At 45.2% G+C, this 24,833-nt stretch overlaps 1 protein-coding gene across 1 annotated transcript; it reads right to left on the minus strand.

The window, feature by feature from the left end:
• Window positions 1–293: 293 nt before the first annotated feature.
• LOC120066542 (ankyrin repeat domain-containing protein 7-like) lies at window positions 294–12,288 on the minus strand. The gene is made up of 6 exons (XM_039017965.1): window positions 11,982–12,288; window positions 9,252–9,366; window positions 6,888–7,061; window positions 6,195–6,301; window positions 3,873–4,010; window positions 294–453 (listed from the first exon to the last, which is right to left on the minus strand). The coding sequence occupies exons 1-6, from the start codon at window positions 12,182–12,184 to the stop codon at window positions 294–296; spliced, it is 897 nt and encodes a 298-aa protein (XP_038873893.1). The 5' UTR covers window positions 12,185–12,288.
• Window positions 12,289–24,833: the final 12,545 nt, after the last annotated feature.

Below are 24,833 nucleotides of genomic sequence, written 5' to 3' on the forward strand. Positions count from 1 at the left end.
ACACAATGCTTTACAAGTTTGTCTGATCTTGTTGTGCTATTTTCACTGCTGGCAATACCTCTCCCTCCTTCACTCGCTCCTTTCTCTAGATCCAGCCAAGTGGTATTGCATGAGGGGTAAATGAAACAATCGAGGTGAATGAATAATATTAACATGGAAATGAACATGAAAAATTGCACATTGCCATAACCTGTTACAGAAGACAATACATACAGTAACTCACATTTGCGTTATAGTCATTAGTAAACACACATAAATCAATGTAACATTATGATGAGGTGAAATGGAATCCTTTATGTACCATCTTTGTCAGTTGCTGGTCCCCCCAGAGAGAAGCCTGCTTCTTCGGAAGGGCTGCACAACATGGAAGCTCGCTTCTTTTTGGCCGGGGGGTGGGCGGGAGACGGCATGGACTTCCTCTTGGTGCCGTGCTCAATAATGAGATGGGAACAACTGAAACAAGGATGACACAGGATTGGAAATGCATCTACTGTTAAATAAACTTTATTGACCCCGGAAGAGGAAATTGGATTCGTCACCAGCATAAGTCACATAAAAAGAACAAGACAGACACACAGGCGTACATCAGAACACGGAGACAATATGGCTGGTGGAACAAGAATAGAAAATCTGTTAACTGTGCTATAACAACTAAGAAAAGACAACGGACAACAAATCAAATCAAATGTTATTTGCCACATGCAACGAATACTTACAAGCCCTTAACCAACAACACAGATCAAGAAACAGTTACATTTACTAAATAAACTAAAGTTGAAAAAACTTTTTTTATCTAAAAGTAACAAGAAAATTACATATCAATAACGAGGCTATATAAAAAGTTAATGAGCGGGCCTACAGGTTAGTCGTGGTCATTTGTAAAGTGACTACACATAGATAATAAACAGCGAGTAGCAGCAGTGTAAAAACAAAGGGGGGGTCAATGTAAATAGTCCGGGTGGCCATTTGATTAATTGTTCAGCTGTCTTATGGCTTGGGGGTAGAAGCTGTTGGTCCTAGACTTGGCGCTCCAGTACCGCTTGCCGAGCGGTAGTAGAGAGAACAGTCTATGACTAGGGTGGCTGGAGTCTGACAACTTTTTGCCCTTCCCCTGACACCGCCTAGTATATAGGTCCTGGATGTCAGAAAGCTTGGTCCCAGTGATGTACTGGGCCGTACGCACTACCCTCTGTAGCGCCTTACGGTCAGATGCCGAGAACTTGCCCTACCAGGTGGTGATGCAACCGGTCAGGATGCTCTCGATGGTGCAGCTGTAGAACTTTTTGAGGATCTGGGGACCCATGCCAAATCATGTCAGTCTCCTGTTGGGGAAAAGGTGTTGTCGTGCCATTTTCTTCACAACCGTCTTTGTGTATTTGGACCATGATAGTGATGTGGACACCAAGGAACTTGAAACTATCGACCTGCTCCAATTCAGCCCCGTCGATGAGAATGGCAGCCTGTTCCGCCCTCCTTTTCCTATAGTCCACGATCAGCTCCTTTGTCTTGCTTAACATGAGGGATAGGTTGTTGTCCTGGCACCACCCGGCCAGGTCTCTGACCTCCTCCCTATATGCCATCTCATCGTTGTCGGTGATCAGGCACTGTTGTGTCGTCAGCAAACTAAATGATGGTCTTGGAGTCGTGCTTGGCCAAGCAATCATGGGTGAACAGGGAGTACAGGATGGGGCTAAGCACGCACCCCTGAGGGGCACCAGTGTTGAGGATCAGCGTGGCAGATGTGTTGTTGCGGAGGTAAGTGTTTAGTTCCAGGGTCCTTAGCTTAGTGATGAGCTTTGTGGGAACTATGGTGTTGAACGCAAGGCTGTGGACAATGAACAGAAATCTCAAATAGGTGTTCCTTTTGTCATGTAGGTATTACAGACTCGGTCAGGGAGAAGTTGAAAATGTCAGTGAAGACACCAGTTGGTCCGTGCATATTTTGAGTACACGTCCTGGCAATCTGTCTGGCACCGCAGCTTTGTGAATGTGGTTTCATCAGACCAGATAATCTTATTTTTCAGGGTCTGAGAGTACTTTAGGTGCCTTTTGGCAAACATCATAGTGCTGTTCAAATTAATAGTTATCCGTCAGACGCTTCGTAAACAAACAGTAAAGAAAAGGTGTAGACTAAGAGTAAAATGCTAACTTATGGGCCCTTCTCAACAAGGTAGAGAAAAAAATTGAAAAGTAATAACACATAATAATAACAATAAAAGTAATAAAAAGCTCCCAGTTGGCTTTCCAATCTATCCCAATGGTGTTTGATGGGGTTGATGTAAGGGCTCTGTTCAGGCCAGTTAATTTCTTCACACCGATCTCGATCTAATCACCCAACATCAGTGCCCGACCTCACTAATGCCGGTGGCTGAATGGAAGCAAGTCCCCACAGCAATGTTTCAAAAATATAGCAGAAAGCCTTCCCAGAAGAGTGGAGGCTGTTAAAGCAGCAAAGGGGGGACCAACTCCATATAAATGCCCATGATTTTGGAACGAGATGTTCGACAAGCAGGGATCCACATACTGTTGGCCATGTAGAGTATATAGTGCATTCGGAAAGTATTCAGACCCCTTGACTTTTTCCACATTTTGTTACGTTGCAGACTTATTCCAAAATTGATCAAAATTATCCCCCCCCCTCAATCTACACACAATCTCCCACAATGAAAAAGCAAAAACAGGTTAGGTCCATTTTTGCAAATGGATTAAATATATATTTTTTAACTGAAATATCACTTTGACATAAGTATTCAGACCCTTTACTCTGTACTTTGTTGAAGCACCTTTGGCAGCAATGACAGCCTTGAGTCTTCTTGGGTATGACGCTACAAGCTTGGCACACCTGTATTTGGGGAGTTTCTCCTATTCTTCTCTGCAGATCCTATCAATCTCTATCAGGTTGGATGGGGAGCGTCGCTGCACAGCTATATTCAGGTCTCTCCAGAGATGTTTGATCTGATATTCCGAAGCCACTCCTGCAGTGCCTTGGCTATGTGCTTAGGGTCGTTGTCCTGTTGGAAGGTGAACCTTCGCCCCAGTCTGAGGTCCTGAGCACTCTGGAGCAGGTTTTCATCAAGGATACCCCTCTGTACTTTGCTCCGTTAGATCTTTCCCTCGATCCTGACTAGTCTCCCAGTCCCTGCCACTGAAAAACATCCCTAGAGCATGATGCTGCCACCACCATGCTTCACCATAGGGATGTTGCCAGGTTTCCTCCAGACGTGACGCTTGGCATATTAGTCCGGTGGAAATCTGTCCTTTGGTCTGACGAATCCAAATTTTAGATTTTTGCTTCCAACCGCTGTGTCTTTGTGAGACGCAGAGTATGATTTCTGCATGTGTGGTTCCCACCATGAAGCATGGAGGAGGTGGTGTGATGGTGCTTTAATGGTGACATAGTCTGTGATTTATTTAGAATTCAAGGCACACTTAACCAGCACGGCTAACACAGCATTCTGCAGCGATACACCATCCCATCTGGTTTGCGCTTAGTGGGACTATATTTTGTTTTTCCAACAGGATAATGACCCAACACACCTCCAGGCTGTGTAAGGGCTATTTGACCAAGGAGAGTGATGGATCAGATGACCTGGCCTCTACAATCACCCGACCTCAACTCAATTGAGATGGTTTGGGATGAGTGGGACCGCAGAGTGAAGGAAAAGCAGCCAACAAGTGCTCAGCAGATGTGGGAACTTCAAGACTGTTGGAAAAGCATTCCAGGTAAATGCTAAGAGTGTGCAAAGCTGTCATCAAGGCAAGGGGTGGCTACTTTGTAGAATCTCAAATATAAAATATATTTTGATTTGTTTAACACTTTTTTGGTTACTACATGATTCCATGTCTAAGGAATTGACAGTTTGAGTACTTACGCGTGGTGTCCGTTCATCACAGCATAGTCATCGGACGACCATCCATTATTGTCCTTTAAGGTGATGTCTGCGTCGTACTGCAGGAGTAGCCGCACCATACTGATTTGTCCATTGCAAGCAGCGATCATCAATGGGGACCTAAAGGTAGCACAAGATGGAGGTTGAATAAACGTGCACATATCGGTCTGTGCATTCTCCAATATCAGAATCAAGCACTCAAAAATTCCATTCCCTTCCTTGAAGTAACCTAATCACTGATATGACAAAAGCTAAGTAATGGAACCCATGCCATCACCTATTAATGTGTGTCAGATCACAGATTACATCAAGGCAGGGAAGAAAGAAGGAAGAGTTGTCATGGCAACCTAGGGGGCAGCCAAGCTGAGCTGTTAAGAGCTAGCAAATGTTATTATATTTAGTGTTTTTATGTTCAATTATTTTTCTGCAAGCTATTGGTAGATAATTAAATAGAGATCAAGTAAATCTGGGATCTGTTCTTTTCAATAGCAGCAGGAAATATATTAGAGCTATTGGACTGCTAAGATAGCTGCTAGCTTTGCCAATGCGGTTTTCATTTGAACATACTGTCCTTGGGGAGCTCATGCCGGGGATTTCTTCTGAGGTGTCGGGAGGCTAGGACAGACTGGACTCGTGCTGAATCGTGGCGCTGTAATGGAAGCATGCTACACCGGGACTGGGAGACCATTCAGCCAATGGAGATCACTTGGGCAGGTTTAGCGTAATGACTGAGCCGACTCGACTCAGTGAGGATGGCGAGGCAATGGCAAAATGTGCAAGGGAAGGCGGAGCCAAGCTACTTGCAAGTCGTCGCAACCAAAACGGATTGGACAGTAAATGATGCTGGCTGGCTAGTTCTGCCATCTATTCCCAAGGACAGCAACCATCTGGAGGACGATACAAATGTGTTATGTTTTGCACAGTTAAATTATTTTGGCTATGTGATTTTTACTGCAATTTAGCTTTTAGCTGTGAATGTGTAACATGTTTGAAGTTTGGCCAAATGTATGTAATTTGTGGATTTGGTGATTTCAGCCACACCTGTTGCTGACAAGTCTTTAAAATCGAGCACACAGCCATGCAATCTCCATAGAAAAACACTGGCCTTACTGAAGAGCTCTGACTTTCAACGTGGCACCGTCATTGGACAGCACCTTTCCAACAAGTCAGTTTGTCAAATTTCTGCCCTGCTAGAGCTGCCCAGGTCAGCTGTAAGTGTTGTTATTGTGAAGTGGAAAGGTCTAGGAGCAACAACAGCTAAGCCACGAAGTGCAGAAGCACGTAGCTTTTAGAAATCGTCTGTCCTCGGGCTGCAACACTCACTACCGAGTTCCAAACTGCCTCTGGAAGCTATGTAAGCACAATAACTGTTTGTCGAAAACTTGATGAAATTTGTTTCCATTGACAAGCAGCCGCAACCAAGCCTAAGATCACCATGGGCAATGCCAAGCGTCGGCTGGAGGAGTGTAAAGCTCACCACCATTGGACTCTGGAGCAGTGGAAACGCGTTTTCTGGAGTGATGAGTCACGCATCACCATCTGGCAGTCCGACAGACAAATCTTGGTTTGGCGGATGTCAGGAGAAAGCTACCTGCACGAATGCATAATGCCAACAGTAAAGTTTGGTGGAGGAGGAATAATGGTCTGGGGCTGTTTTTCATAGTGCCAGTGAAGGGGGATCTTAACACTACAGCATACAATGACATTCTAGACAAATCTGTGCTTCCAACTTTTTGGCAACAGTTTGGGGAAGGCCCTTTCCTGTTTCAGCATGCCCCCGTTCACAAGCGAGGTCCATACAGAAATGGTTTGTTGAGATCAGTGTGGAAGAACTTGACTGGCCTGCACAAAGCCCTAACGTCAACCCCATCGAACACCTTTGCGATGAATTGGAACGGCGACTGCGAGCCAGGCCTAATCGCCCAACATCAGTGCCAGACCTCACTAATGCTCGTGGATGAAGGGAAGCAAGGCACCGCAGCAATGTTCCAACATCTAGTGGAAAGCCTTCCCAGAAGAGTGGAGGTTGTTATAGCAGCAAAAGGGGGGACCAACTCCATATTAATGACCATGATTTTGGAATGAGATGTTCGACGAGCAGGTGTCCACCTACTTTTAAAATGTAACTTCTTTGGATCATCCTCGACAAATGGTTAAATGCATTGTATCCACATTTGTGGTTCTGTTTTTAAAAATTGTCAAAGAAATTATAATCAAAGAAATTCATTATTTGTTTACTATTCAACCGGATCTCTCCATCTCAGGAAAATGGATTTGATCTTTAAAAGCATCACACAAACCCACCTGTGTCCCTGGTCCTTAGTGTTGACGTCGGCCCCCTCCTTGAGGAGGAACTCGGCCATCTCGGCATGATTCTCCTTCACTGCCATAGTCAGTGGGGAGTATCCCTCCTGCAAGATCATCCAAACATGCATTGTCAAATATCTTGTATATCCACATAGCTTAGTTCATGTTTGTATCACCACAGTAACAGCTCTCCTACCCTCAGCTTCATCCTCTTTCTCTATCAACCTATGGGTCAGGATTACTCTCCAGCAATCTGGAACCTTGTTAATATCTCTCTCTCGGACCAGTGCCTGAGCTGTGACAGTGGTGCTAGAGGATCTGTGAGCAACAAATTGACTCATCTGTAGCGCAGAGGATTGGGTTGGTGTAAGCCAGGGGTGTCAAACTCAATTCCTGCAGGGCCGTGTCCTGTGTGTCTTCTGGTTTTTGTTATTTCCTTTAAAATGTGTGTCCAATTAAGATCTAGATAACCAGATGAGAGGAATTCCTAACTAGTAAATTAAGTACAAGGGAGGCGCGAAAACCCGCAGATGCTCAGCCCTAAAATAATTGAGTTTGGCACTTCTGGTGTAACCAATAGGGAGACAATTCAACCTGGCCCATCATAGTGCAAGATGGAGCTACCACCATATTGCTCCTACTACAAGTTGGAGCTACCACCATATTGTCACTTATGGCCCCACGGCTCACCTTGTTCTGGGCGTTGACATTGGCCTCGTGCTCCAGCAGCAGCATAGCGGTGGAGCAGGCAGGGATGCAGGAGGCCAGGTGCAGGGCCGTGTTACCGTTGATGTCCACCAGATTAGGTTCGGCATCATGCTCCAGCAGAGTGACCACGCAGCGTTCCTGCTGGCACTGCACTGCCTGCCAGGGGTACGGAGGAGAGGAACATTAAGATAGAAATATGTTATGCACAAAAAATATCACTGACATTTAGAATTAGGAATCACATCCGTTCCATTCATGACATTTCTATCTGCAACAATCCACAACGTTTGCCATTGCAAGAGTTTTGCAAAAATTAAAGGTAGTTGGACACGTTCTAGATTATAGTGATACTAATTTATCAAATTGCAGCTGCCACTACCACTCTTCGAGGGAAGCAGAAATTAAAAGAGAAAACTTTACAGATGTCAACTACATTGTTGATGATGCATTCACTCTATGGATATATGACATCATTCTGGTGAGCAAGGCTTTATCAGTATTGTAGAGCATCAAGTAAGGACAGAAGAGAAGCTGCATGTATCCAATTATAGACAAGTTGACAAACAAATTGCCTACCAAATAGTGCTGCTCAGTATACCGAATCGTTGGTACTTTTTCGATACCAGGATATAAAAAACTGTTTGGTACTAGAATGTGTTACTTTTGGTACTTCAGTCAAATGTGTCTCACAGATCAAGCCTGTCGATCATCTCAGCCGACCCCTTAATATAGTAAGCACCGTGCCTGCTCCACTTAATCATTGCTAGCTTGCAATGGGAGTCTGGGCTGCATCATGTTAACTTCTTTGTAGCATGAGTGGGAGGCTAATACACTTGTGACACAGCATGTACAAATGTTGAAACTATTACTGTTCAAAAAACAACATCCATACAGGCTAGAACACTTTACGATGGAAGAAGATACATAGCTTCCAGCTAACTTTCCTTGCTAGTTCAAATAACATTGTATTTGTCACATGCTCCGAAAACAACAGGTGTAATGCTTACTTGCAAGCCCTTAACCAACAATGCAGTTAAGAAAAACACCTTTAAAAATAAGAAATAAAAGTAATAAATAATTAAAGAGCAGCAGTAAAATAACAATAGATAGGCTATATACAGGGGGTACTGGTACAGAGTCAATGTGCGGAGGCACCGGTTAGTCAAGGTAATATATAGTTATTAAAGTGACTTACGCATAGATAATAACCGAGAGTAGCGGCAGCGTAAAGGGGGGGGGGGGGCAATGCAAATAGTCTAGGTAGCCATTTGATTAGCTGTTCGGGAGTCGTATGGCTTGGGGTTAGAAGCCGTTTAGTAACCTCTTGGACCTAGACTTGGCGCTCCGGTACCGCTTGCCGTGCAGTAGCAGAGAGAACAATCTATGACTAGGGTGGCTGGAGTCTTTGGCAAATTTTACGGCCTTCATCCGACACCGTCTGGTATAGAGGTCCTGGGTGGCAGGAAGCTTGGCCCCAGGGATGTACTGGGCCGTACGCACTACCCTCTGTAGTGCCTTGAGGTCAGAGGCCGAGCAGGTGCCATAGCAGGCAGTGATGCAACCAGTCAGGATGCTCTCGTGGTGCAGCTGTAGAACTTTTTGAGGATCTGAGGACCCATGCCAAGTCTTTTCAGTCTCCTGAGGGCGAATAGGTTTTGTGCCCTCTTCATGACTGTCTTGGTGTGCTTGGACCATGATAGTTTGCTGGTGATGTGGACCCTAAGGAACTTGAAGCTCTCAATCTTAGGACAAAAAGTGAATTGCTTTGTCACATTTTTTTGCCTTGTTGCAAACAGGATGCATGTTTTGGAATATTTGTCTTCTGTACAGGCTTCCTTCTTTTCACTCTGTCAATTAGTTAGCATTGTGGAGTAACTATAATGTTGTTGATCCATCCTCAGTTCTCTCCCATCACAGCCATTAAACTCTGTAACTGTTTTAAAAAGTCACCATTGGACTCATGGTGAAATTCATGGGAGGTTTCCGGCAACTGAGTTAGGAAGGACACCTGTATCTTTGTAGTGACTCAATTTTAAATTAAACAAAATGTGGAACAAGTCAAGGGGTGTGAATACTTTCTGAACGCACTGTATCTAAATGCATATCAAATTGTGCTTGAAAGGAAAGATTCACTTCCCAGTGTGACCTAAAGAATTCCACCCAGGTGTAAATGTATATGGAAGACTCACAGGTAATACATAAGAATTAGGCTACACATAAGCCTATCATCTCAGCAACATGTCTGAATTGAGATGGCCAATCAACTATCATATCCTATCCTAAATTCTTTTTGAAAAAATGCTGGATTCTTCCGTCCACTGACAAAGCAAAAATAGGACACAGTACCTTCATCAACGGGGATCTGTTTTGATTGTCGCATAGGTTGAGCTTGGCTTTGCTCTCAACCAGGAACTGGACCACGTCTGTATGTCCATTGGCACAGGCAATGTGAAGTGCTGTTCTGAAATGTGAACAAGGGTGACAAATTGTAAACAGTCCTTTGGCCCTCCATTTCAAGTCATTGCATCACAATTTCCGGTTGCACTGGTGCGAGCTGCACATTCTACCTGGTCCCCATCAAATTAGAACAACTTATTATTAAGAATTAAAAATGTAATTCCAGGGGAAAATACTACTTTGGAAGCAACTAAAAGTCCATATTAAAGAGGAGGGTCTCAGCTTTGTGTAGGTATAAATATATTGAGCTCAAACCACACTGATTTACAATCGAGAAATTTGATATGACTTTCAAATACGAAATTGCACATCAGCAATCGCGAGTGTACTAGGTCTCATTGCAAAGTTTTTTTAGGATATTACATGGCTACTAGCAGTTTATAATTTTTTTATTTAACAAGGCAAGTAAGTTAAGAACAAATTCTTATTTACAATGACAGCCTATTAGAAGGCAAAAGCCCTCCTGTGTGGACGGGGGCTGGGATAAAAAAAAATATAGGACAAAACACAAATCTCCACAAGAGACACCACAACACTACATAGAGAGAGTAGTAAGAGTAAGTGTTATATTTAGAGTAACCGATCAAGCTAATGTGTTGAGTTTCCACTTCCTAAAGTGGTAAATTAGCACCAATTGAATTAGACCTATAAATATTATTAGAGCACATAAAGATGAAGGCAAATAAATCTATTGAACCAAAAAATCTGAAAATTCTGGAGTCCTATTTTGACAGTAAAATACAACAAAAACAGCATAATTGTCAACCCAAAATTCAAAACATTCACTGGATTAGGCTGCATATTAAAGAATTTTGAATCATGCACTTCTGCTTGGACATGATATTCAATACATAAATAAATCTCGAAAGTATATTACAGTTCTTAATAAAGCATTGTGAATGACTATAATGACTTTATAAGATGACTAAAATGTATTATATTGTGCGACGCTGCAGATTCTTTACTTTTTGGTGTGCCACCAAAATATGGGCTGGTGCCACCAACTGAAAAAGTAGGGGGAAATGTTAGTCTGGAGCCCTGCAAAATCCACGAAATGTTATCACTCCAGCTTGATTTGTAGCTACACTTAGGCTACACACACACACACACACACACAACTGTTCAAAAGGTTGGGGTCATTTAGAAATGTCCTTGTTTTGAAAGAAAAGCAAAAAAAAAAGTCCATTAAAATAACATCAAATTGATCAAAAATACAGTGTAGACATTGTTAATGTTGCAAATGACTATTGTAGCTGGAAACAGTTGATTTTTTACGTAATATCTACATGGGCATACAGAGACCCATTATCAGCAACCATCACTCCTGTGTTCCAATGGCACGTTGTGTTAGCTAATTCAAGTTTATCATTTTAAAAGGCTAATTGATCATTAGAAAACCCTTTTGCAATTATGTTAGCACAGCTGAAAACTGTTGTGCTGATTAAAGCAGCAATAAAACTGGCCTTCTTTAGACTTAGTTGAGTTTCTGGAGCATCAGCATTTGTGGGTTTGATTACAGGCTCAAAATGGCCAGAAACAAAGGAACTTTCTTCTGAAACTCATCAGTCTATTCTTGTTCTGAGAAATTAAAACTATTCCATGCAAGAAATTGCAAAGAAACTGAAGATCTCGTACAGCGTTGTGTACTACTCCCTTCACAGAACAGCACAAACTGGCTCTAACCAGAATAGAAAGAGGAGTGGGAGGCCCCGGTGCACAACTGAGCAAGAGGACAAGTACATTAGTGTCTAGTTTGAGAAACAGACGCCTCACAAGTCCTCAACTGGCAGTTCCATTAAATAGTACCCGCAAAACACCAGTCTCAACGTCAACAGTGAAGAGGCGACTCCGGGATGCTGGCCTTCTAGGCAGAGTTCCTCTGTCCAGTGTCTGTTCTTTTGCCCATCTTAATCTTTAAATTTTATTGGCCAGTCTGAGATACAGCTTTATCTTTGCAACTCTGCCTAGAAGGCCAGCATCCCGGAGTCGCCTCTTCACTGTTGACGTTGAGACTGGTGTTTTGCGGGTACTATTTAATGGAGCTGCCAGTTGAGGACTTGTGAGGCGTCTGTTTATATTTGAAATTCTTTAAAGTAGCCACCCTTTGCCTTGATGACAGCTTTGCACACTCAATGTAGAAGCAACAGTACATTTTCATATTTTGGCCATCATACTTTGATTTGGTTTTATCCAAATATCATACAATTTCATGAAAAACATGATTTTGACTGTTTATGACCTTTAAAAAGGTAAAAAAATAGCATATAAAGGATAAACTGTGCTGCCTGCTGCAAGCACAGGGACATGGATAGAAGTATCCTAAAGCTTAAGGACAGTGACAGAAAGGGTTTGCTAGCCTACTGAAATAGGGTGGCAGTATGAGTAAGTAGGCTAAGTAGCCTCATCCGGTATCTGTGGCGCGAAGCACCTTGATCTACAAGTTCACCCCCTGCCCTGGAAAGAACGGTAGTCTATCGCAGGTTGGTAGAGACTGGAGAAGTCATACTCCAACACTTGTCACACATACAGTACATTACACAAGGACTGTCTAAGTACAGACCTCAGAAAGTAACAGTGGCAATACCAGCTACTAACTGGTAATAGTCTCATCTTTCATACCTGTTCTCCTTATCAAGCTGATTGATGTCATTCTTCTTGGCAAGCTGCTTCAGTTTGGCCAAGTCACCCCCATAAGCAGCCTTGTGTACCTTTCCAAGGTCCTTCTCCTTCAAATCATAGCCCACAGACAGCACACTCCCAGTGTCCGAGGTGTTAGGTGAGAATCCTTTCTTTTTCTTGGTGAAGTTGAATATCTTCTTCATTGTATATGGTGGTTTCCCAGATGACAGTTAGCAGACTGCATTGCCTTTGGCCTTCACTACCTGACACTGAGGTGCCGCTGGAGGATCACCACAGCAGGCGTCTTTCCCATCCCTAAAAATAAAGCCCAGCAAATCGGATTAAGTCATGTCAAAGTCGAGAGAAGGTTGCTGCTGCAAAGACTGAGACGAAGAACTCGCATCAAACGTACTGTATATAGCTACAGTACATTTCAGTTCAATTAGCAGCTAAAAAGCCATAGCGATTTTTGGTGCATGGGTTGCCATTAATAGGTCACCATATTAGTCTTCAGATTATGCTTATTCGTATGTTGCATACGATTGACAGGAGATCGTAGTACACATTGGCCATGACAAATAATGTACTGCTAAAATAATACGATAATGGCATCATGCACAACAACACAGTTGATATATTCTATAACCAAGGCTAGCTAGCTAACGTTAGCTAAAAGCTGGCTATAAGAGTGGGTTACACACGCTCAAAATGTCATGTAACGTTGACAGATCAAGCATATAGATCCGTCCTTACCTTGACTAGTAACTTTAGTAGAATACCAAAACACCAATATTAATATAACATTTTTCAACCGGCATTAAGCCATATTAAAAGAGCATGGCATGCAGGAAGATAATTCACTAGAACCGATGTAATTTTAGATGGCTCACTTGCTCACTGTCATTACAGTCAGGAAGGAACGTTGATCCAGTCTGTTACCAAGGCGGCTATCCACAAATATCAGCAACAAGTATCAGAAAAACAAATAACGTTACGTCCATGTTCAAATTCTAATATTTTTGTTCATTTCACATGAGCAAACATTACATATCTAGCCATTTCAAGTCGATTCATACAGTTGTAACCCATAATAACATATTCAACCAAGCAAAAACCGATTCACACTTTTCTCCTGGCGTCTAAAGAAGCAATTCAGTTGGCTAGTTACACTAGTTAACTATGCAAACTATCATTAACGCGTTAGCAAGCCGTAATCGCACTCAACGTCGTCACCTCCCAAACGTGCAGCAACCGCGACTTTTAAACTTGTAACAGAGTCATCACAGGCAAAGCAAAAATGTTAGATTAATCCGGTAGTTGGTCCCAAGCTAAATCAATAAATTACCTTATTGTTTTGCGCTAATAAGGTAGGTAAACAATCTACAATTAACAAGCTAACGTTAGCTAGTTCCGACAGAGAAGTGATTGTAAAAATGTATGTCTACAGTAGCTAGCTAGGTAGTTACTGGTTAGCTAATGTGTATTTAGTTAGCAGACTGCCCTGCGCGCTATCTTGGCTGTCGCATGGTAGCTAGAATTAATTTCACTACAAAATTTGCATGCAGAAAATAGGTCTAATTTAGATAGTTAGCTAGCTTGATAGACACAAAATAACCTGTTGATAGCTCCTGCTGCCAGCTGCTTCTTCTTCTTTGGGATTGGGTTGGCGGACCGCAGCCAACTGAAAGTTGCATACAACGCCACCTACTGTACAGTCACTTCAAACATTGCAGGCAGAATAACAACAGGAGCTGCGTTTGCATTTGTTTAAACTGTTTTCTAGTGACATTTATTTGGATACATCTATAAAATTCTTTGTATTTATCTATCAAAATGATGCCAGCTGATTCATGATTTAAATTGAATGAGAAAGCTGCCTGCCTGTCTCTTCCCGACAAGTTCATTACTATGGGACAGCTGGAGATCGAATTTGAATATTGAAACAATGTTGCAAGTGTCGGAGAGCTGGACAGCAAGTTTTATACAAAACTTCACTGTTGAATACTGAATGTTAGTCTGAAAGAAATGTGAGATAATGTCTAGATGCTTTTTATAGTGGAGATTAAGTTAGAAAATTGCCTGACTGGGCTGATGAGACAGTGGATCAGATGGAACAGAGTAAAAGGGCATAATGTCATACATTTAGCAGGTGGTAACTTGTGGAATAGACACCGGCTGGAATGCAGTTTTAACTAATCAGCATTCAGGATTAGACCGACCATTGTATTAATCTCATTATTGTTATCTTTTTTTTAAATATTTGATCATGGTTGTTGACATCAACCTCCTGTATTCAAGAGAGAGATGCTCTGCTACTCTCCTGACATTTTTCTGTTTATTTTATTTGAGGAACTTAAAAAAACTGTTGTCACTGGTAATACTGTGTGTAATGATTTTTATTTTATTTTATTTTTATTTATTTTATTTGCTTTACTTTAATGTTATTTTATATTTCTTGAGAGAAAATATACTTGTAGTGATGTCCTATGTTTTTGTTATTGTACTGTATTTGTACTGTAATTTGACATTACATAATAAGAAAAAAAAGAGAAAAAAGATGCTATGCTATTAGGCTCATTCATGAATATGCATAGTCATCTGGAGACAATGCTGATAAAAGGGTTATTTTTTTCAAAGTTGCCGGGATTTCACACATCAGTACACTTGTAACAAATGTAGCGTTACGAAACTTCTATTTTATTAAATAAATCTGAAGTAGTAAATAAGATATTTTTTTTTTTTTACCAAATTTGACCTCCATAAAAAAAGCTCCTTGCTTGGTGGGTGAAATAATGAAAAAAATGCCAACTGCTGGAGGGAGACAGATTTTCCACTGAGTCGGACAGAGCCCAGCCAATAACTCGTAGGAAGCTGCATCGCTGAAGTGACTTCCTGTTGAATTAGAAACATTTCATAAACAAGCTCTAATCTTACACAAACGTTGTATTTGGAATAATGGTGATATTAGGAAAAAAAAACATATTTTTTCATAATTGTTTTGCCAAAATAGCTTCGTGGTTAATCAACTTAGAAATTGTAATCTTTATACTTAAAATAAATTATTAACCAAATTAAATTTTGTTATGTTTTATAGTGAATATTACATTTTAATGAAAGCTATTCCCAATGGAATCCTTAGTTTACTGAATGCTCGATCAAGCTTTCATTACATGCACAAAGTGCATGCACAGTGATAGTGTAGAAATTAATGGAATTGTAACGGCAGCCTTCCTCCTCTTCGTCTGAAGAGGAGGTGTAGCAGGGATCGGACCAAGACGCAGCGTAGTTTGTGCTCAACATGATTTAATAAAGACGAATAACGTGAACACTTACAAAATACAAAAATAACAAACGTGGCAAACAGAAACAGTCCTCTCTGGTGAAATGAACACAAAGACAGGAAACAACCACCCACAAAACCCCAAAACAAAACAAGCCACCTAAATATGATTCCCAATCAGAGACAACACAAAACACCTGCCTCTGATTGAGAACCATATTAGGCCAAACATAGAAACAGACAAACTAGACACACAACATAGAATGCCCACCCAGCTCACGTCCTGACCAACACTAAAACAAGTAAAACACACAAGAACTATGGTCAGAACGTGACAGTACCCCCCTCCTGAGGTGCGGACTCCGAACGCACCACCTAAAACTCTAGGGGAGGGTCTGGGTGGGCATCTGTCCGCGGTGGCGGCCCCGGCGCTGGACGAGGATCCCACTCCACCATTGTCTTTGTCCCCATCAGCGTCCTTTGAGTGGCGACCCTCACCGCCGACCTTGGCCTAGGAACCTTCACCAAGGTCCCCACTAGACTGAGGAAACTCCTCCGGACTGAGGGACAGCTCATGACAGAGAGGTAGCTTAAGACAGAGAGGTAGCTTAAGACAGAGAGATAGCTCAGGACAGAGGGGCAGCTCCGGACTGAAGGGAAGCTCCGGACAGAGAGGCAGCTCTGGACTGAAGGGCAGCTCCGGACTAATGGCAGCTCCGGACTGAATGGCAGCTCCGGACTGGAGGGCAGCTCATGACTGGAGGGCAGCTCATGACTGGAGGGCAGCTCATGACTGGAGGGCAGCTCATGACTGGCGGGCGACTCATGACTGGCGGGCGACTCTGGCCACTCCTGACTGGCGGGCGGCTCCGGCAGCTCCTGACTGGCGGGCGGCTCCGGCAGCTCCTGACTGGCGGGCGGCTCCGGCAGCTCCTGACTGGCGGGCGGCTCCGGCAGCTCCTGACTGGCGGGCGGCTCCGGCAGCTCCTGACTGGCAGGCGGCTCTATCAGCTCCTGACTGGCGGGCAGCTCTAGCAGGGTGCCGGAACTGGTGGTACCGGGCTGGAGACACGCACCACAGGGAGAGTGCGTGGAGGAGGAACAGAGTTCTGGAGGAAGCCTGGTGCGTGGTGTTGGCACCTGTGGTACTGGACTGGAGCGAGGAGGTGGCACCGGATATACCGGACCGTGCAGGCGTACTGGCTCCCTTGAGCACCGAGCCTGCCCAACCTTACCTGGTTGAATGCTCCCCGTAGCCCGACCAGTGCGGGGAGGTGGAATAACCCGCACTGGGCTGTGCTGGCGAACCGGGGACACCATGCGTAAGGCTGGTGCCATGTACACCGGCCCGAGGAGACGCACTGGAGACCAGATGCGTTGAGCCGGCTACATGGCACCTGGCTCAATGCTCAATCTAGCCCGGCCGATACGTGGAGCTGGGATGTACCGCACCGGGCTATGCACCCGTACAGGAGACACCGTGCGCTCTTCCGCATAACACGGTATCTGCCCGTACTCTCGCTCTCCACGGTAAGCACAGGAAGTGGGCGCAGGTCTCCTACCTGACTTCGCCACACTCCCCTTTAGCCCCCCCCCAATACATTTTTGGGGTTTCTTCTCGGGCTGGTGGTCAGAACGTGACAGGAATCAATATATTAGATAAGAAATGTAACAACAATTTAGTCAGAGAAAATATTAACAGGAAGTTTACCGCTTCTGCAAGTTTTCAATGGGCATCTTCATTTGATGTGAAAGGGCCGTGTCCGTGGACTAATCCACGCGCGTGGACTAATCCACGCACACTATTATCCTTGTAATAGTCTTATTTCTAAATATGTGTTTAATGTTTAAAAATAATGTAGCTTTTGTGAATTAGAAAACAAGATGATATATATTTTATTTAGTTATTGTTTGCATAGTGAAATATTTTGGACAGATATGAAAATATACAGTGCATTCGGAAAGTATTCAGACCCCTTGGCTTTTGTGACGTTACAGACTTATTCTAAAATGGATGAAATTGTTTTTTTCCTCATCAATCAACAAACAATTTCCCATAATGACAAAACAAAAACAGCTTTTTAGAAATGTTTGCAAATGGTGAAGCACCACCATGCTTCACCGTAGAGATGGTGGCAGATTTTCTCCAGACGTGACGTTCAGGCCAAAGAGTTCAAACTTGGTTTCATCAGACCAGATAATCTTGATTCTCATGGTCTGAGAGTCCATTATGTGCCTTTTGGCAAACTCCAAGCGGGCTGTCATGTGCTTTTTACTGAGGAGTGGCTTCCGTCTGGCCACTCTACCATAAAGGCCTGATTGGCGGAGTGTTGCAGAGATGGTTGTCCTTCTGGAAGGTTCTCCCATCTCCACAGAGGAACTCTGGAGCTCTGTCAGAATGACCATCGGGTTCTTGATAACCTCCCTGACCAAGGCCCTTCTCCCGCGATTGCTCAGTTTGGACGTGCGGCCAGCTCTGGGACGAGTCTTGGTGGTTCCAAACTTCTTCCATTTAAGAATGATGGAGGCCATTGTTTTCTTGGGGACCTTCAATGCTGCAGAAATGTTTTGGTAACCTTCCACAGATCTGTGCCTCGACACAATCTTGTCTCTGAGCTCTACGGACAATTCCTACAACCTCATGGCTTGGTTTTTGCTCTGACATGCACTGTCAACTGAGGGACCTTATATAGAAAGGTGTGTTCCTTTCCAAATCATGTCCAATCAATTGAATTTACCACAGGTGGACTCCAATCAAGTTGTAGAAACATCAAGGATGATCAATGGAAACAGGATTCACCGGAGCTCTTTTTCGAGTCTCATAGCAAAGGGTCTGAATACTTATGTAAATAAGGTATTGCTGTTCTTATTTTTAATACATTTTCCCCAAAAACGTTTTTTTCGCTTTGTCATTATGGGGTATTGTGTGTAGATTGATGAGGGGGGGAAATATTTAATTTCACAAGATGGCTGTAACGGAACAAAATGTGGAAAATTTCAAGAGGTCTAAATAATTTTTGAATCCACTGTATATTAGTGATGAGATTGGTAAACCTATGAGCATTACCAATTGGATTTTCAATTAGATTTTACATACATGCACATCGACTGCCAATACATTGTACATTTGATAATTTTTTGGGGAACATTTGATACATTTTTCATCCATTCATGGGTAAAAAAAAACATTTAAACATTTTTCTAATTGTTTTAAAATATTGTATAACATCCCTAAAATATATAAATAACAAATTATCAAAGAAGTGTCAACAGTATTTGTCAAAATGTAACTTGTCTATAACATAATACCCTCTTTGGATTTAAACATTATTTGTATTATTTATTTTTTGTTATGTGTGATGTCTGTATATTGTTTAGTACAATGTTCGTGTAATGCAAAAAAAATACAAAATATACAATTTAAATAACAATAAATTATAATGGGTGTGTTGAGAGAAGTGGGAGGATGGGAAGAAGAAGTTCAGCGGCTTGGCTGATTGAGGATATGGCGACTGTGCGTGAATCTGAAAGTGCAGCAAGTGAAGTGTGTGGCAATTAATTGAAAATAGTGAAATCAAAGAATGGAACAAAATGAGCCAAGGTTGTAGTGGGAGACAAGGATCGGTCCAATAATTCGTTTTCCATCACTAACAACGACGTCATTAGAGTTAACCTTGTTCTATCGTCACCTCATCTAGCTAGCTAATTTACGAAAGTATTTACTAAAGTATTGTCACGAATCCCGCCGAAGATGGTGCCTCTTCCTGTTCGGGCGGCGCTCGGCGGTCGTCGTCACCGGCCTACTAGCTGCCATCGATTCTTCTCCCCGAGGGAGTACGATGGAGCAGTGGCTGGTTGCCAGGGATTTCTGCTCCAGCTTGAGCTCTACCTGGCTACCGTGCGTCCGACTCCCTCGGGTGAGGAGAGTGTAAGCCTCCTTGTCTCCTGTTTGTCGGGTAGGGCCCTGGACTGGGCCAACGCAGTCTGGAACAGCCCAGACTCGGCTCGGGACCACTACTCTGAGTTCACCCGCCGGTTCCGAGCGGTGTTCGACCACCCACCAGAGGGCCAAGCGGCGGGTGAGCGTCTGTTCCACCTCAGACAGGAGACAAGGATCGCCCAGGATTTCGCTTTAGAGTTCCGGACCTTGGCTGCTGGTGCGGGGTGGAATGACAGGGCCTTAATAGACCATTACCGTTGCAGCCTCCGGGAGGACGTCCTCCGGGAGCTAGCTTGTCTTGACAGTTTAGTCCGGTGTTTTTGGACTCGTTTTTCATGCGCCCGTGTGTTTAGGGCATGATCGTTTTCCCTGTCAACTGGAGAATAAATCCACTTTCTTGAAACCCTGCTCTCTGCGCTTGACTCCTCCACCCAGTACTCCTAGCAGCTCTGACAAGTATAAGACGCTGATGGCCGTATATATTTTGTCCTGTGCACAAAGTGCAAGTTATATCACTGCCCCTTCAGCCAGTCCTCTAGGTACAAAACAATAGACTATGCGTGTGTTTGAGCACACACAGAGTCACAAATGCTGTGCAGCATAGAGGTAAAAAGACATACCTACTGTCACGTTCCTGACCTATTGTTCCTTTTTCTTTTATTTATTTAGTTGGTCAGGGCGTGAGTTGGGGTGGGTTGTCTTTGTGTGTTTTTTTGTATTGTCTAGGGTGTTGTATGGTTTAGGGGGTTAAGTAGAGTAGATGGTTTAGTGTTCAGTGTAGGTGTCTAGGAAAGTCTATGGTTGCCTGAATTGGTTCTCAATTAGAGACAGCTGGTTATTGTTGTCTCTGATTGGGAGCCATATTTAAGGCAGCCATAGGCTTTAGCTGTTGTGGGTAATTGTCTATGTCTATGTGTAGTGTTTGTGTCAGCACTATTTACATGTATAGCTTCACGGTCGTCAGTTTGTTATTTTGTTAGTTTGTGTATAGTTGTTCGTTTCTTGTTTTTTTCTCTCTTCTTTAATAAAGAAGATGTATTTTGCACACGCTGCGCCTTGGTCCTCTCTCTCACCCAAAGACGATCGTGACAGAATTACCCACCAATCTAGGACCAAGCGGCGTGTCAAGCGGCAACAGGACCCACCTACACAGGATTCATGGACATGGGAGGAGATACTGGATGGTAAGGGACCTTGGGCACAACCGGGAGAATATCGCCTCCCTCGTGAAGAGCTGGAGGCAGCTAAAGCAGAGAGGAGGCGATATGAGGAGGCAGCACGGAAGCAAGGCTGGAAGCCCGTGAGTACAACCCAAAAATTTATTGGGGGGGGCCTTAAAGGGAGTGTGGCGAAGTCAGGTAGGAGACCTGCGCCTACTCCCTGTACTTACCGTGGAGAGCGAGAGTACGGGCAGACACCGTGTTACGCAGTAGAGCGCATGGTGTCTCCTGTACGCGTGCATAGCCCGGTTCGGTACATTCCAGCTCCACGTATCGGCCGGGCTAGATTGAGCGTTGAGCCGGATGTCATGAAGCCGGCCCAACGCATCTGGCCACCAGTGCGTCTCCTCGGGCCGGCTTACATGGCACCAGCCTTACGCATGGTGTCCCCGGTTCGCCTACATAGCCCGGTGCGGGTTATTCCACCTCCCCGCACTGGTCGGGCGACGGGGAGCATACAACCAGGTAAGGTTGGACAGGCTCAGTGCTCAAAGGAGCCAGTACGCCTGCACGGTCCGGTATTTCCGGCGCCACCTCCCCGCTCCAGCCCAGTACCACCAGTGCCTACACCACGCACCAGGCTTCCTGTGCATCTTCAGAGCCCTGTGCCTCCTCCACGCACTAGCTCTATGGTGCGTGTCTCCAGCCCTTTACCACCAGTGCCTACACCACGCACCAAGCCTCCTGTGTGTCCCCAGAGTCCTGTGCGTCCTGTTGCTGCTCCCCGCACTAGCCCTGAGATGCGTGTCCTCAGCCCGGTACCACCAGTTCCGGCACCACGCACTAGGCCTAATGTGCGTCCCCAGGGTCCAGCATGCCCTGTTCCTTCTCCCCGCACTAGCCCTGAGATGCGTGTCCTCAGCCCGGTACCTCCAGTTCCGGCACCACGCACCAGGCCTACAGTGCGTCTCAGCCGGCCAGAGTCTGCCGTCTGCCCAACGGCGCCTGAACTGCCCGTCTGCACAACGGCGCCTGAACTGCCCGTCTGCCCAACGGCGCCTGAACTGCCCGTCTGCCCAACGGCGCCTGAACTGCCCGTCTGCCCATTCCTTCTGAACTGTCCGTCTGCCAAGCGCCGCATGAACTGCCCGTCTGTACTGAGTATTCAAAGCCGCCCGTCTGTACTGAGCCTGCAAAGCCGCCCGTCTGCCATGAGCCTTCAGAGCCGTCCGCCAGACAGGAGCGGCTAGAGCCTTCCGCCAGACAGGAGCCGCTAGAGCCTTCCGCCAGACAGGAGCATTCAAAGCCTTCCGCCAGACAGGATCAGCCAGAGCCTTCCGCCAGACCGGATCAGCCAGAGCCTTCCGCCAGACCGGATCAGCCAGAGCCTTCCGCCAGACAGGATCAGCCAGAGCCTTCCGCCAGACAGGATCAGCCAGAGCCTTCCGCCAGCCATGAGCAGCCAGATCCGTCAGCCAGCCATGAGCAGCCAGATCCGTCAGCCAGCCATGAGCAGCCAGATCCGTCAGCCAGCCATGAGCAGCCAGATCCGTCAGCCAGCCATGAGCAGCCAGATCCGTCAGCCAGCCATGAGCAGCCAGATCCGTCAGCCAGCCATGTGCAGCCAGATCCGTCAGCCAGCCATGTGCAGCCAGATCCGTCAGCCAGCCATGAGCAGCCAGATCCGTCAGCCAGCCATGAGCAGCCAGATCCGTCAGCCAGCCATGAGCAGCCAGATCCGTCAGCCAGCCATGAGCAGCCAGATCCGTCAGCCAGCCATGAGCAGCCAGATCCGTCAGCCAGCCATGAGCCGTCCAGCCAGGATCCGCCAGAGCCGTCATCCAGCCAGGATCCGCCAGAGCCGTCATCCAGCCAGGATCCGCCAGAGCCGTCATCCAGCCAGGATCCGCCAGAGCCGTCATCCAGCCAGGATCCGCCAGAGCCAGCCAGACAGGATCCGCCATCCAGCCAGGATCCGTCCCTCAGTCCGGAGCTGCCGTCCCTCAGTCCGGAGCTGCCCCTTATCCTGGTGCTGCCCCTTATCCTGGTGCTGTCCCTTATCCTGGTGCTGCCCCTTATCCTGGTGCTGCCCCTTATCCTGGTGCTGCCCCTTATCCTGGTGCTGCCCCTTATCCTGGTGCTGCCCCTTAGTCCGGTGCTGCCCCTTAGTCCGGTGCTGCCCCTTAGTCCGGTGCTGCCCCTTAGTCCGGTGCTGCCCCTTAGTCCGGTGCTGCCCCTTAGTCCGGTGCTGCCCCTTAATCCAGTGGGGTTAATGTGGAGGGTGGCCATTTGGAGAAGGCTACGAAAGCGGGTAGTGACTATGGTGGGGTGGGGACCACGACCAGTGCCAGAGCCGCCACCGTGGACAGACGCCCACCCAGACCCTCCCCTAGACTTTATGCTGGTGCGCCCGGAGTTCGCACCTTAAGGGGGGGGTTATGTCACGTTCCTGACCTATTATTCCTTTTTCTTTTATTTATTTAGTTGGTCAGGGCGTGAGTTGGGGTGGGTTGTCTTTGTGTGTTTTTTGTATTGTCTAGGGTGTTGTATGGTTTAGGGGGTTAAGTAGAGTAGATGGTTTAGTGTTCAGTGTAGGTGTCTAGGAAAGTCTATGGTTGCCTGAATTGGTTCTCAATTAGAGACAGCTGGTTATTGTTGTCTCTGATTGGGAGCCATATTTAAGGCAGCCATAGGCTTTAGCTGTTGTGGGTAATTGTCTATGTCTATGTGTAGTGTTTGTGTCAGCACTATTTACATGTATAGCTTCACGGTCGTCAGTTTGTTATTTTGTTAGTTTGTGTGTAGTTGTTCGTTTCTTGTTTTTTTCTCTCTTCTTTAATAAAGAAGATGTATTTTGCACACGCTGCGCCTTGGTCCTCTCTCTCACCCAAAGACGATCGTGACACCTACATTAATTTCAACACATAATTTTGTTCCTCATCAATCTACAGCATACAGTCGTGGCCAATAGTTTTGAGAATGACACAAATATTAATTTCCACAAAGTTTGCTGCTTTAGTGTCTTTAGATATTTTTGTCAGATGTTACTATGGAATACTGAAGTATAATTACAAGCATTTCATGAGTGTCAAAGGCTTTTATTGACAATTACATGAAGTTGATGCAAAGAGTCAATATTTGCAGTGTTGACCCTTCTTTTTCAAGACCTCTGCAATCCACCCTGGCATGCTGTCAATTAACTTCTGGGCCACATCCTGACTGATGGCAGCCCATTCTTGCATAATCGATGCTTGGAGTTTGTCTGAATTTGTGGGGTTTTGTTTGTCCACCTGCCTCTTGAGGATTGACCACAAGTTCTCAATGGGATTAAGGTCTGGGGAGTTTCCTGGCCATGGACCCAAAATATCGATGCTTTGTTCCCCGAGCCACTTAGTTATCACTTTTGCCTTATGGCAAGGTGCTCCATCATGCTGGAAATGGCATTGTTAGTCACCAAACTGTTCCTGGATGGTTGGGAGAAGTTGCTCTCGGAGGATGTGTTGATACAGTTCTTTATTCATGGCTGTGTTCTTAGGCAAAATTGTAAGTGAGCCCACTCCCTTGGCTGAGAAGCAACCCCACACATGAATGGTCTCAGGATGCTTCCTGACACAGGACTGATGGTAGTGCTCACCTTGTCTTCTCCGGACAAGCTTTTTTCCAGATGCCCCAAACAATCGGAAAGGGGATTCATCAGAGAAAATGACTTTACCCCAGTCCTCAGCAGTCCAATCCCCGTACCTTTTGCAGATTATCAGTCTGTCCCTGATGTTTTTCCTGGAGAGAAGTGGCTTCTTTGCTGCCCTTCTTGACACCAGGCCATCTCCTAAAAGTCTTCGCCTCACTGTGCGTGCAGATGCACTCACACCTGCCTGTTCCCATTCCTGAGCAAGCTCTGTACTGGTGGTGCCCCGATCCCGCAGCTGAATCAACTTTAGGAGACGGTCCTGGCGCTTGCTGGACTTTCTTGGGCTCCATGAAGCCTTCTTCACAACAATTCAACCGCTCTCCTTGAAGTTCTTGATGATCCGATGAATGGTTGATTTAGGTGCAACCTTACTGGCAGCAATATCCTTGCCTGTGAAGCCCTTTTTGTGCAAAGCAATGATGACGGCACGTGTTTCCTTGCAGGTAACCATGGCTGACAGAGGAAGAACAATGATTCCAAGCACCACCCTCCTTTTGAAGCTTCCAGTCTGTTATTCAAACTCAAATCAGCATGACAGAGTGATCTCCAGCCTTGTCCTCGTCAACACTCACACCTGTGTTAACGAGAGAATCACTGACATGATGTCAGCTGGTCCTTTTGTGGCAGGGCTGAGATTCAGTGGAAATGTTTTTGGGGATTCAGTTCATTTGCATGGCAAAAAGGGATTTTGCAATTATTTGCAATTCATCTGATCACTCTTCATAACATTCTGAGATTATGCAAATTGCCATCATACAAACTGAGGCAGCAGACTGTGAAAATT

Source organism: Salvelinus namaycush, chromosome 21 (assembly GCF_016432855.1).
Source record: "Salvelinus namaycush isolate Seneca chromosome 21, SaNama_1.0, whole genome shotgun sequence".
NCBI lineage: Eukaryota > Metazoa > Chordata > Actinopteri > Salmoniformes > Salmonidae > Salvelinus > Salvelinus namaycush.

Bases quoted from the DNA above. Each gene is read 5' to 3' on its own strand.
- LOC120066542 (XM_039017965.1), bottom strand. From the start codon at position 12,184: ATGAAGAAGATATTCAACTTCACCAAGAAAAAGAAAGGATTCTCACCT. The intron at 9,367-11,981 runs GTATGAAAGATG...TTCACATTTCAG, and splicing joins CAGCTTGATAAGGAGAACAG to AACAGCACTTCACATTGCCT. The intron at 4,011-6,194 runs GTGGGTTTGTGT...TGCTACCTTTAG, and splicing joins ACTAAGGACCAGGGACACAG to GTCCCCATTGATGATCGCTG.